Source organism: Engystomops pustulosus, chromosome 4 (assembly GCF_040894005.1).
Source record: "Engystomops pustulosus chromosome 4, aEngPut4.maternal, whole genome shotgun sequence".
Classification (NCBI taxonomy): Eukaryota; Metazoa; Chordata; class Amphibia; order Anura; family Leptodactylidae; genus Engystomops; species Engystomops pustulosus.
Window position 1 is genome coordinate 209,940,956 of NC_092414.1, and position 14,758 is coordinate 209,955,713.

Here is a 14,758-nt window from a genome sequence, read left to right on the forward strand (position 1 = left end):
GAGGCGGCGCTGCGCTGCCCTGAGAGTGGCAGCATCTGTGCTGGACTTCCTGAAATGCGCACAGATGCGGAGCAACTTCGTGAGCAAATCAGACAGATTGGGGTATGTCTTGAGGAAACGCTGAACTATGAGATTTAACACATGGGCCAGGCATGGCACATGTGTCAGTCTGCCGAGTTGCAGAGCCGCCACCAGGTTACGGCCATTGTCACACACAACCATGCCTGACTTCAGGTTCAGCGGTGCCAGCCACAGATCAGTCTGCGCCGTGATGCGCCCTGTAATAGCTCTTGGGCGGTGTGCCTTTTATCGCCTAGGCTCAGCAGTTTGAGCACCGCCTGCTGTCGCTTAGCGACGGCACTGCTGCTGTGCCTAGAGCTACCGACTGATGGCGCCATGCCCACGGATGGTAATTCGGAGGAGGAGGAGGTGGAGGAGGGGTGGGAGGAGGAGGAGGCATAGTAGGCCTTTGAGACCTGGACCGAGGTAGGCCCCACAATTCTCGGCGTCGGCAGTATATGACCAGCCCCAGGCTCAGACTCGGTCCCAGCCTCCACCAAGTTAACCCAATGTGCCATCAGCGATATACAGTGGCCCTACCCGGCAGCACTCGTCCACGTGTCCGTGGTCAGGTGGACCTTGTCAGAAACGGCGTTGGTCAGGGCACGGATGATGTTCTCTGACACGTGCTTGTGCAGGGCTGGGACGGCACATTGGGAAAAGTAGTGGCGGCTGGGGACTGAATACCGAGGGGCGGCCGCCGCCATGAGGTTTCGAAAGGCCTCGGTCTCTACCAGCCTATAGGGCAGCATCTCCAGGCTAAGCAACTTGGAGATGTGGACGTTGAGGGCTTGGGCGTGTGGGTGGGTTGCGCTATACTTCCTTTTGCGCTCCAGCGTCTGGGGTATGGAGAGCTGAACGCTGGTGGATGCTGTGGAGGATCGTGGAGGCGAAGATGGGGTTTTCGCACGGGAGGTGTTTGGGCCGTGGTCCTGGGCAGGGGGCTGACTAGCAGATGACACAGGGGAAGGAGCAGTGGTGTGCCCGGCCGGAGGTGAACGGGCTTGGTGCCATTGAGTGGGGTGTTTAGCATTCATATGCCTGCGCATACTGATGGTAGTTAAGCTAGTAGTGGTGGAACCCCTGCTGATCCTGGTTTGGCAAAGGTTGCACACCACAGTCCGTCGGTCATCCGGTGTTTCTTTAAAGAACCTCCAGACTTCTGAAAATCTAGCCCTCGCCACGGGAGCTTAACTACGGGCAACATTTGGCGCTGATGCACCAGCTCTGGCCCTGCCTCTCCGTCTGGCCCCACCACTGCCTCTTCCAACCTGTTCTGCTATAGGACTCGCCTCCGTCTCAGAAGCACTGTGTTCACCCGGCCTATTAACCCAGCTTGGGTCTGTCACCTTATCATCCTCCGATCCCTCAGTCTGCTCCCCCCTCGGACTTCCTGCCCTGACAACAACTTCACCACTGTCTGACAACCGTGTCTCCTCATCGTTCGACACCTCTTTACACACTTCTTCCACTACGTGAATAATGTCATCATCACCCACAGACTGCGACTGGTGGAAAACCTGGGCATCGGAAAATTGCTCAGCAGCAACCGGACAAGTGGTTTGTGACTGTGGGAAGGGTCCAGATTACAGTTCCTCAGAGTATGCCGGTTCAAATGCCAAATTTTGCTGGGAGGGGGCAAACTGGGGGGAAGGAGGCTGAGGTGGAGGAGCTGGAGGAGTGCTGATTTTGGTGACATGGGTGGACTGCGTGGAACACTGACTGGCGGACAAATGGCTAGAAGCATTGTCCGCAATCCACGACATCACCTCTTCGCACTGTTCTGGCCTCAACAGTGCTCTACCACGAGTCCCAGTAACTTGAGACATGATGAACCTAGGGAGTGTAGCTCTGCGGCGTTCCCCTGCTCCCTCATCAGCAGGTGGTGTCTCACCCCACCCAGGACCACGGCCTCTGACCCCTGCAGTAGTTGGACGCCCACGTCTACGCCCTCGTCCTCTACCCCTAGCCCTCGGGTTAAACATTTTCAAAATTAAAGTGTAAACTTCAAATTTTTTTTTTTTTGTGTTTTTTTAGTTTTTTTTTTAAACAAAACGATGCTATCCTATTGCTATGGCTGGTTTCTAACCTACACTGACAGCACACAACTGGATTTTGTGCTGTGCCAGATGACTTTGAGTTATAAGAGAAATAAACGTAAAAAATAAATAAATCAGCAGACTGTGCCTAATTCAAATCAAACCCCTAATAAATTGTCCCACTTCGGTGTTTGAGGTGGATATGTGTGTCACTAAGAGCTAAACACAACGGTCTCAAGTCTCCCAGCAAATTCCTCACAATATGGTACTAGCTGCACTACTAGTGCCAGCAAGCCCAGCCACAAGCAAACAAAAAAAAGGAAAATATAACGCTATTGTAGGCCTAAATAAGCCGTTGGGGTTCTCCTATGGATATTTTGTAGGCAGATTACTGTGAGTTCTAAAAAGAAATAAAAGTAAAAAAACATAAATCAGCAGACTCTGCCTAATTCAAATCAAACCCCTAGTAAACTGTCCCACTTCAGTGTTTGAGGTGGATATGCGTGTCACTAAGAGCTAAACACAAGTCTCCCTGTAAATTCCTCACAATATGGTACTAGCTGCACTACTAATAGCAGCAAGCCCAGCCACAAGCAAACCAAAAAAAAGTAAAATATAACGTTATTGTAGCCCTAAGAAGGGCTGTTGGGTTCTTGTAGAATCACTCCTGCCTAACACTATTCTAATAGAACACCCTAACGCTTTCCCTGACCAGCAGCAGCTCTCTCCCTAGCGGCATCCAGACACAGAATGATCCGAGCAGCGCGGGCAGGGGCTAGTCTATTCCAGGGTCACCTGATCTGGCCAGCCAACCACTGCTATCGACGTGTAAGGGTACCACGTCATGCTGGGTGGAGTGCAGAGTCTCCTGGCTTGTGATTGGCTCTGTTTCTGGCCGCCAAAAAGCAAAACGGCGGAAGATGCCATTTTCTCGAGCTGGCGAAATACTCGTCCGAGCAACGAGCAGTTTCGAGTACGCTAATGCTCGAACGAGCATCAAGCTCAGACGAGTATGTTCGCTCATCTCTAGTCATGGCCATATTTAAATGAAATCTACCATCACAATCAATCATGAAAAAATAGGGCCTGGATCTAGGAGTTAGTGATCCTGTGATCTTCTTATATTTTTTTATCCATGGCCTCCTTCCTTCTAAAATTGACTTTTAAAATTATGCTAATGAGAAACAAGATCTCTGGGACATGTTTCGAGAGCACAACTGTGCTGTGGTTTCACAGGCTGTTACACTGTCTCCACTTCTACTTCTCCCTCAGCACTTCCCCCTCCCTCTGCCAGATGTAGCAGTCAAGTGTTTACCAGTCCTCCAGGGAAGTCCTCCTACAGCTCTCTATTGAGCCGATTCCTGCCCTTCCTCCCGTGCCTCCCTGTCCACTGCACTCTCGTTTGAAATCTCGGACTTGCGAGAAACGTGGACTGCGCATGTGCCGCAGACTGTGCACCTAAAAACTGCTCTTTTCGGATGTGGTTGGTTGATATAATGCAAAAAAAAATCAAATATAATCATATGCTTTCTTATGTAAATATAATAAGATAAAGATTACTATATAAAATAAGTGAGTGTATGTGATGTTTGCTATTTTGCTTGATTATAGTTATTATGATTATTTTATATATTTTTGTGAACAGGTGTAGAAAATCAATTGGCAATATCAAGAAGACATCAGTCATATGCCCTCTGGAACACTGATCGAACCAGCACATGGTATTAAAGAAGTTACCATTGGTTGTAATTTACCATATGAAAATAACTTAACCTTAAAATTTACTTGAGTATGAGTTATCCCCCACAGTGTGTCTTCTAATCTCCTACTGCTTTTTAGGTTTATCTAAACAAGACACAACCCTACATGAGTTTTGTGTTCAATGGCCATTGTCAGAGCCGAGAGAGACTGCATGGAACCTCAAGTGTTGTTCTTCTAAGCTGTTAGTGGCCAACACTCACCTCTGCTCTCTAGATGTTGCTGGTTATAAAGGTTTATACCATGAAGAGAGGTTGAATGATAAAATATCCTCCCCCAGTCTGTACGCAGTGGTCTCCTGACCAAACATGGTGACCTGGCATGCTCTGGAATCAAGACCAGGAGGGGGATGTACAAGGGAAGCTCCCAACTTAATTTCCTTAGACATTTGATGGTCACACATCCATAAAGATTTCAGAACATAGGTGCAAATTTACTTTACCCGGTCCTGTTGCGAACCCCGATCCGGACGGTCCAACAAAGATGAAGTCCGGCGCGATTCACGAAGCTCTTGCGCCTGAGTTCGTGCATCTGTTGATTCCCCGCCATGGTCCGCCGGAGTTCACCTTCTTCTTCCTGGTGCTTGTAAGTGCGTGTCTTGCGACACAATTTGAAATGTTAAATCTCGCGCGTAGTCAGAATCCGTCGGGTTGTCCGACGGCCCGCCCCCGATTTCTGTCGCGTGCAGGAAACCCGACAAAAATGCGCCCCCCGGACCCTTAGTAAATGAGCCCTATTGTCTTGTGCAAGGACTTTAAGGCCAAAAGCTACTCTGAAAACTGCCCCATAACAACCACAGATACATTGCCTCTGTTAGTACAGCACTGTACAGACCATTTATCTCGATCTTTTCATGGCCTCAATAATTTGACTAGACTTGAATGCTTGGCCCCTCACCTTCGGGTTACCATTAGATGTTTCTATTTCTCTTCTTCTTACTTTATCTTTAATTCACTTTTACTAACACCAATAAGACAGCCTATCACTCCCTATCCAGTACATCTTTAGTTTTTACATTTTACTAAATAGATGTATCAAGAAGAGAGAGATAACTATACTGTTATTAGGCCAACAACAAACTATAGGCAGGAAGAGTGCATAAAAGCTTATAAAGGAGTTAAAAATCAATAACAAAATCAATATAAAGATGAGTATACACAGTGAAAGCCGAGAAAAGTTGAAAATAAGCATTATACAAGAAGAATACAGGCTCACCTTAGCAACTTTTAGTAACAGTGTTGCTAAGGTGAGACAATAAAACCTATTTTATACAAAGTGAAGTAGAAAAAAAAGTTTTTAGGCTCCATTCTTGCTTATTATAATTTACATTTTGCTTGTGAATACTCTGGCTCCCTCTGTACTTACGAGACTCCTATATTTCAGGCTCACTGCGTATGTGGTCAAAGTATTTTCCATAGCATCAAGACTGCTCCATGGTGACACTGATAATATATGCGATCCAGTGAAGTGGCTGATTCTAAACAAGCAAAATCCAGACGGAGAATTCAAAGAGGATGCATACGTCTACCAGCAGGAATTGGTATTATGAGGCCCTAATAAATCAATTGTACTGTACCTGTTTTGTGTTCTACCAGAATTGACTCTTATACAAAATGTGTGAAATGTCTTTCACAAAGTTTAATGCAACTTAACATTTGAAAACGCAGGTACAAGTAAGTAACTCCAAAAAATAAATAAAATAATAGAACGAGGTAACACGGGTCATCCTCATTTAACCGGGAGCAGATATTATTCGAAGCACATAACACGTTATGTTGACAAAAAAATGTAAGGGGGCTTTCTAGTCTAAAATATTGATGTTCTATCTAAAGCTTAAGGATCAAATGGGTGATCCTTCTAGATCTTTGCAGCTGATACAAAACTGATCTTTGGGGACTTGGTCCAAAAACCGCTCAAAGGACAAAGCTTTTCTATAAAACAAAAAAAAGGTGAAAACGAGTTTACCACTTACGGCAGGTAGAAATATCCTATACTATGCTGATTTGAAAAATGCCTTTGTCAGAATTCTGAATCATTTCAGTAGTTTATATACGTTTTATTCACATCTTCCTGCCAGCAGCTTGTGGTGAGTCCCAGGGGAGGGGCAGCTGCATCCAGTGTGTGCCCATGTCAGTCTTCTCTCCTCCACATTCATCCAGTTCCCTCCTTCTCCCCACTTCCTGTCATGTGCATTGAGTAGGCGGGAGGAGGGGGATTGGGTGCAGTCGAGGACAAATACATGAGGAGACACAAGCTAGAGCGTCCACTCCTCTGGGACTTGCCACGTGCTGCTGGCAGGGAGCCTGGTAATGTAAATTAAACTATTATAAAGTACTGGAATGATTTAGAATGTTGACAAAGGTACAAAGGTACCTGTCACCAGCAAAAAATTACATTCCTGGTGACAGGTTCTCTCTAAAACAACATTGATATGAGAGGGAAAAAAATTTGCACATGGACAAACAGAAAAGAGGTGGCAAAAAAATAAATAAATGGGTAACATCTCTCTGACTTTTACATTGCGAGTAATACCTGAAAACTTCAGTGTAAGTGGCGTCTTAAATAAAGTGTATTAATGCACCATGCGGTTGAAGATGCCAGAAGTTTATGATTTATGCTGGTAAATCGAAAGGGATCATCGCAGGACTGATGACGTGGTAACCAGTCATTACTAGTGGGCCTTAGCCATAGACGTAGTTATATCTGTGGTGCCACTAGATGCAACCTGTGCCAGTATTTGCCCAAATGTACTACTTTTGTGTCAATTACTACATGTGGATGCTACAAAATTAGGTAATCTTGTAATTCTATATGTTGTGTGCACCACTAGGAAGCTTAAAACATGTATTAGGAAGCATATATCTGGAAGTAAACCAGCAACTATTGGTAATACTTGTAGCTTGTCAGGTGTATCAAGACATTTCGATAATGCACATCATAGTTCCATTCAGAGCATGACAGGTATTGCCATCAAACATGTCAGCCATCCCCATCAGGGTGGGAATTGGAAGAAAGCAATACTAGTATGTGAAGGGGATCTTCATATAGGGGGTATGGGCCTTTGGCTTCCCAGGGGCCCATGCCTGCCCATACCTGGGCCCTATATCAAGGTTCCTCTGCTGTGGCCATTTCATTAAAAGGGTGCTCTGCTGTTGCTATTTGATTAAAGGGGGCTCTGTTTTGGCCATTTCATTAGAGGGGGGCACTGCTGTGGACATTTCATTAAAGGGGTCTCTGTTGTCATCATTTCATTAAAGAGGGCATCTGCTGTGGCCATTTATTAAAAGGGGGCTCTTCTATGCTGATTTCATTAAAGAGGGGCATCTGCTGCGGATATTTCTTTGAAGAGGAGCTCTGCAGTGGACATTTCATTAAGGGGAGGCTGTACAGTGGCAATTTCATAAAAAGGGGCATCTGTTGTGGTCATTTCATTTATGGGGGTTAGGGCTCAGCTGTGACCATTTCATTAAAGTAGGGTTTTGCTGTGGACATTTTATCTATGGGGGGGTTGGCTCTTCTGTGACCATCTCATTAAAGGGGGGCTCTGCTGTGACCATTTCATTAAAGGGGGGCTCTGCTGTGAACATTTCATTAAAGGGGGGCTCTGCTGTGAACATTTCATTTAAAGGGGGCCAGTACTGGTTGCAGTGGTGTTGTCGGTCGGAGATGATAAGGCCTCGGGGCACTAGATTGGTTTGGATGCTGGGGGTCCCTAGTCACGATTTTCACGCTCAAGACACTGGGGGTCATTTACTAAGGGCCCGAATCACCGATTTGCATTGATTTTGCCTGAATTTCCCTGGGATTTTGGCGAACGCGTTCGGATTGTGTCGCATCGGCACCGGGTTGCACATGACGGAAATCGGGGGGCGTGGCCGTAAGAAAACCCGACGGATTCTGAAAAACCGCCGTATTAAAAAAAAATAAAAGTGTCGCTTGACACGCGCTCACCTTCACCCAGCAGAGGACGGTGAACTTCAGTGCATTCCGAAGGAATTCAGCGCAGCAGCGACACCTGATGGACATTGGGCGCACTACCTTAGTGAATCGCCGGAAGACCCGAATCCTCCACTGAGAACACGCCGATGGATCGCGACAGTAAATCTGCCCCATTGTATCCTAAGGGATTGAATTGCAAGCCTAATCTACTCTAATTTTATTAGTCTATGATAATGATACATAATTTATGATTTCATGTATTCTTTTTGGACTATGTCATTGGTTGATTGACCATCATTAATCATGTGACCGTCACTAGGGATGACTGATTACTGTCTAATGTCACCAGTTTCAGGTATGACTAAGGGCTTGTAATGTAAAAGTCTGAAACACACTACCTATTTTTAGAGTTTTTTGTCCATGTCTTCTTCATTCTTTTTTCCTTTGGAGTGCTGGACAATCCTCCAACATTTTTCAACAGAGTTTTACTGTTTCCTTTTCCATTTTCAGTTTATTAGGACTTAACCATGAAGAATCCAGTATCAGAAGTAGATCTGATGGTAGATGCCTTGTCTGCAATGTAATAATCCTGGAACCTAACTTGTTAAGAACTTTATTTTGTATTATGTAAATTAACTGCAGAGGCTACTGGGGTGTGTCGTAGCCACTGAGAGCTAAGACTACTCCACGCCCCAGTAGCCTCTGCAGTTAATTTGCATATTACTAAAATAACATTTTTAACAAGTTAGGTTTCAGGATTGTTAAATTACAGGTTAGGGCAGAGGCAGCAGGAGGAATCTACCATCAGATCCACTACTGATAGTAGATTCTCCATGGTTTCCCTTAAGGCAATCTGTAGTCACTACTCCTGTCCAGAAGTCAGTACTCCAGGAGATAACAAAATGGGAGGAAGAAATTGTAGTGGTTGATTCTATGTTCTGTTTGAAGGGCTCCTGTCCTATTGGTTATTGTGTGCCACAAGATGATTAACCTTTCAAAACATTAATGTTTTGCCATAGAGTCTCACGGAATGATTTGCTTTGTGTGCGGCCACTAGTGGTTGTGTTGTGTATTGCAATTTGACCAGGGTTTTATTAGCATGTCGTCATATTTTCTGGTGACCATATACCAGTTAATAGTGGACTAAAGTTGTGCAGATGGCCTCCCGCAGGCGGTTGTGAACTGAGAACTCAAACTAGGGCCAGTTCAACATCATTATTGACTTTTATTATGCACGGTCACAGTATGGAGAGCTTTGTCAGAGTGGCCTCCTGGTTCCCTAAGGAACTCACCCCTCTTATCTCCAATTGGCCGCCAGCTCCCCCCAGGTTTGTGCATTTAGCCTGTTCACCAAACACAGTTCTGATGTTAGACATATCTGTCTGTAGATGAGGAGTGGCTGTAAATATTCTTAGAAATTATATTTAGTTTATACTACGCCCGAAAAGTGGTGGTGATGACCTGGAAGGACCAGGAGCCCCCTCCATTAAAAAGATGGATACTACTTATTAACAGTGTCATTCCCCACTACCGGTCCCTGTATACCAACAGGAAGTGTCCCCAGAAGTTTGATCGCATATGGTCCAGATGGTGCGCGACTCCCCATACAGCCTTATAATCACATGTGATATACACTCCTCTCCATGATGAAGGAGACTGAGCGTGCTGGTATGTGTGTGTGTGTGTGTGTGACTGATTGTCTTTGTGTCAATAGTTATTTGTGTTGTATCAAGATGTCTGGCTGCAGTATCCTGCTGTTATCTACTGTGTAATATCCCTCAGGTAGTTTTGAAACACAGCAAGAACCTGACTGTTACCATGGCTGTTGTATAATAATCCTGTAATGGGGGGAAGGAAATATGTAACAGACAATCTTGTTTTCTGGTTTTGTTTATTATAATTGTATAAAATTTCAAAAATTGCAAAAATAAATACTTTTAAAAAAAAGAAATTATATTTAGTAACTTTATCTCCTCTTTATTTACATAGGGCGCTATAAAAAGAGGTTCTGCAGAGATGGATTCCAGTCTCACCGCCTTTGTCCTGGTCGCCCTCCTAGAAAGTAAAGATCACTGTAAAGATAACATTTCTGTACGTTTTTCTGTTCAATGTAACTAGTGGCATAACTAGAGTCATCTGGGCCACGAGGAAAAATTTCCAGTGGGGCCCCCCCTTTACTATGCCCCAAAAAACACTAAACCCTACTCCCCCATTTCAGTTTTTTTTTAGTGCAATACTGTATAAAGCTAAAGGGGGTTCTTTATGTGGCACATCTATCAGTGGTGAGTGCTCTATCATTTGTGGCTAGGGAATTAGCCCACAGAAAGTAACAAGGCCACGTGCCAGCCACTGAAACAATGGCAGATACTCACAGCCCCAAAGAGTGTTTGTGTGCATGAAGCCTTAGGTCGTGTCCTCATTTAAGTTAAGTGCCTACTTTTAGGCCCGTTCCACACTTACGAGTGTGATGCAATGAACTCGCATCACACTCGCAACTCAAGCTGCCGGGAACGCACGGCCCGAACGCTGCACCGCGGGAGTGAACTCAGCATGTCAGTTCACTCCAGGTTTGCAGCGTTCGATCCGTGTGTTCCCGGCAGCTTGCGTTGCGAGTGTGATGCGAGTTCATTGCATCACACTCGCAAGTGTGGAACGGGCCTTAGGGTTACTGCCTTCCTTCTTACATCCAACTGATCTCATGTGTAATTCACCCATTACCTCTCACAGCAGCAACCATTGGTAATATTTCCCTTCCCCCTCAGTAGACTTTAATAAGATTCCCCCAACAGCTATTAGTAATACCCCCCCCCCCAGTGACCATTAATAGTCTTGCCCCACAATAGTAATAAGGTCCGAATATGTTTAAGAAAAAAAAACACCTACCTTATTCCCCCTTCTTCGCGCTCTCTCTTCTTGGGAAGTTTTATCACACATCTGCGGGGTCACAGACCTCAGCAGACCCCCATCACAGGTGTCATTAAACACGCCTGCATCGGACTGCGTGTTGGAGGCAGGTGGGATTTGGTCCAGCTTTATGCCAGTCAGAGGACAGAGGACGGAGGGTGGGCCCAGGTAGTCACAAGTTCTGATTTTGAATAGACATGAGCGGGCCCCCATGATCCAGTGCGTGGACCAGATGCAGAACAGTCCATGCGTTGGGACAGTGGGGCCTGTGCCTTTTAAATAATTTTCCCCATGTGCTGCACCGAGTTATCAGCACAGCGCTTGAGTCTGGTGTGGGCCCATGTCAGACAAAGGGCCCAGTCATGGTCGCTCCCCCTGCGACCGTGATGGTTACATCATCTTTAACACAAGTCGCCTCTTCTTCACTTTATTATTTACTTATTTGATGGTTACGATGATACAATCTTTTTAATGGTCCCACACACTAAAAGAGCCAATGGGATGTAATGTAACTTGTTTATAGCTAAACACAATTAAACAGGGACTATAAACTATCTGTGTATGAAGGAAGATGGCGGCCAGGGTTTAAATACACAGAGAAATATATTTTTTTCCAACAGAAGGAAGATAATCCTTTTTGAGTATAAACCCAAGAATTGATTCCAATTCTAGTAGAAGCAACATTGAGTGGAGAAGGCAGAGGAGATCTGGCTGTGTAGTACTGTAGTACAATATGGATCATGATGGACATGATTGTAGAAGTACTACTACTTGGAACTATTTCTCATCATTTCTCTCTGGATACAGAATCTTCCTTTGAGCATCGGAAACGCCACCAACTATTTGAATGAGAAATATCTTTCCTTGGAGACGCCCTACTCCATAGCCCTCACCTCCTACGCGTTGGCTAAGGCCGGCAAACTGCAGGACACCAAGAAACTCATGGGTGCAGCTGCAGGTGGGGAACCGGAAATTGTACAAATTGATATAGATCCAATTATCGAATTGGTGTTTACTCTTTACTCATTATATGTTCATTATATCGTTATTAGAATTAATTTACTGTAGATGTTATCAACCATATGAGGGATATTATTATTATTATTATTACATTATGGACAGCATGGCGGCTCAGTGGTTAGTACTACAGCCTTGCAGCACTGGGGACCTGGGTTCAAGTGTTTGCGTGGGTTTCCTCCAGGTCCTCTGGTTTCCTTTCACACTCTAAGGCTACATTCACGCTAACGTATGGAGGACGTATATACGGCCAATATAGGTCCTCCATAGACGGCAATGGGCGCACGGCACCCTACGGGATCGGTACGGTGCAGCACACGTGCGGCACCGTACCGCTCCGTACCCGGAAAAAGATAGGACCTGTTCTTATCTTTTGCCGTAATACGGCGCCGTGCGCCATTAATTCTTATGGAGAGGGGCGGGGGTGAGCTGCGCTCACCTCCTCCTCCTCTCCCCGTACACTGCCATTGCCCGCTACGGTACGGGCGGGCAACGGCAGTGTGAATGTAGCCTAAAACATTCTGGTAGGTTGATTAGATTGTGAGCTCCATGGGTACAGGTACTAATTTGGCAAGCTCTGTGAAGCGCTGTTGAATCTGTGGGCACTATATAAATATATTATTAATTATTAATAATATTATTTATTAGGTTTTCTACATTTTTTCCAGATAACAAACACTGGGGTGATCCAGACTCCCGCATGTTATCTCTGGAGGCCACCTCTTACGCTCTTCTTACACTTTTTTTTTTTTTAACTTAATTTTTATTAAAGTTTTGTTTTTCATCCCATTACAAAATATTACATCACAATATAGAGACAATGAACAGTATAGCTCTTGATTTGCATATAAGTATAACTGTCTTTACAAAATGATATGGAATTAACATACAGTGTAAACTTATAACATTTAACAATGTCAACAATTGTTTAAAACTTTGTTCTTCCAATCCTCACTTGACTAGTGCACTTTATTATTTTACTCCAAAGGGAAAGACAAGATTGAGATATATATCATTCGCTCCAAGATGAAACAACATGACAAAAATGATTCATTTAACCTTTTGACCTCTTTACCCACTCGGTTTCTCAGTCGGATAATCCAGTAATACAGGGAGATAATGCTGGATATAGGGACAGCCAAGAATCCCATGTTTCATGGAAAGCCTGCGATGTTTGATTCCTTAAAGCTAGAAGTCGTTCGAAAGTACTATGCTCTGCTAACTTATCTAATAATATTGCACTTGTGGGTGCGTTTGGGGATTTCCAACTCCTGGCAATTAATAATTTTGCTGTCAGAATTATGTGCCCCACCATACATCTGGCTTTCCTGGGGATGGAATCTATATCCACTCCCAAGACCGCCAATCCAGGGTTAAGTGGAATATTGCATTTTGCTACTGCCATGCACATCTGAAAAACTTCCTTCCAAAATTGTGCTAACGAGGGGCAATTCCAGAATGTATGTAATAAGGATCCTTCCCCCCCACAATTTCTCCAGCATTGGCCGGAGGAACCTGGATATATCTTCGCTATTCTTGTTGGAGTCAGGTACCATCTTGTTAATATTTTATAATGAACCTCTAATAAATTTGCATTTTTGGTAGCTTTTTTGGCCCAGTAGCATGCTGTGTTCCATTTTTTTTGAGAAATTTTAGTATTTAATTCCATTTGCCATTTGGATATTGTCGGAATCTTATTGTTTCCTAACTCTCCTTGGCAAGCATTATATAAGTATCTAATCTTCTGTTCTTTCACCTCTACTGATTCTGTTATCAGATCATAAAGTGGAATTGGTAGTGTTGCTTTATGCACTCCTGTGTTTCTCAGTAAGTGTGTTACCTGAGAGTACAGGTACGCGTCTCTGCTGGATAAGAGGAATTTCTGGGTGGCTTCTTGATATGACATTAGGTTATTTTGGTTATATAAGTCTCCCACATATTTTATACCTTGAGACGCCCATCTATCCATAGAGATACCCGGGATGACATATTCCAAAACCTGTATAGGGACTTGGATGTCCCTACCCGGTGTTGAGGATGGGAAGGATTTTGTTAGGTTCTCCCATACATCCAATGTCACTTTAATTGTGGGAAAACTATATTCAGATATTTTTGTTAAGGGAAAACAGGCTCTAGCTAATAAAAGATTATGAAGGGATTTCCCTCCTGACATATGTGATTCGATCATCGGCCAGCTTGAGTTATTAGAATATGCGTTCCATTTCCTAATTTGATGACCAACTATTGCCCTGTAATAGTTGGAGAGGTTTGGTACCCCCATTCCACCTCTTTCTTTTGTGGCTGTGATTATTTTTGCTGCTACCCTCGGTTTCTTATTGTTCCATATGAAATTTGAGAGCATTTTCTGTAATTTATTTAGTAGGCTATTTGGGAGTGGTACTATAAGAGTTCGAAAAAGATAGAGTATTTTAGGTAAGGTCATCATCTTAAATAGTACTATGCGACCCATCCATGATGGTTCTTGCTTAGAAAATACTTCTAGTTCCTTAGTCAGATCTACTATTAGAGGATCATAGTTAATTTTTATTATATGTTTCAGCGGGCTGCAAAGTTTAATCCCTAGATAAGGCACAAATGAATCTGCCCATTGGAATTTAAACTCTTTCATAATGCTCTGTTTTACTTGTCTAGGACAATTTATTCCCAGAATCTGGCATTTGGTAATGTTTATCTTATAATAAGATATCTCTCCAAACGCATTTAAGACCTTTTGTGTCTCTCTCAGGGAGGTGTGTACTGAGGATAAGGTTAAAATGACATCGTCTGCGAACAGACCCAACTTATGTTGTCTCATCCCCGCTGCTATGCCTGAAATATTTGAGTTAGTTCGTATACTCTCTGCTAGAGGTTCCATGACCAGTACGAATATGATTGGGGATAGTGGGCATCCTTGCCGTGTACCATTTGTTATATGGAATCTGTCCGAGTAGTATCCATTGGCCAATACTTTTGCCGTGGGGCACGAGTATAGTGATTTAATTGCATTCAGTATGGGGCCTTGAAATCCGAATTTGTCCAAT

The 14,758-nt window shown here is 44.1% G+C and overlaps 1 protein-coding gene across 1 annotated transcript in view; it reads left to right on the forward strand.

Moving 5' to 3' along the window:
• Positions 1–14,758, forward strand: part of LOC140128565 (complement C3-like) — a 92,823-nt gene that overhangs the window by 57,075 nt on the left and 20,990 nt on the right. Inside the window, exons 26-30 of the mRNA XM_072150263.1 lie at positions 3,745–3,820; positions 5,241–5,397; positions 9,786–9,887; positions 11,508–11,658; positions 12,386–12,443. Of these exons, the coding sequence (XP_072006364.1) occupies positions 3,745–3,820; positions 5,241–5,397; positions 9,786–9,887; positions 11,508–11,658; positions 12,386–12,443 (544 nt within the window). The remainder of the gene's footprint in view (positions 1–3,744; positions 3,821–5,240; positions 5,398–9,785; positions 9,888–11,507; positions 11,659–12,385; positions 12,444–14,758) is intronic.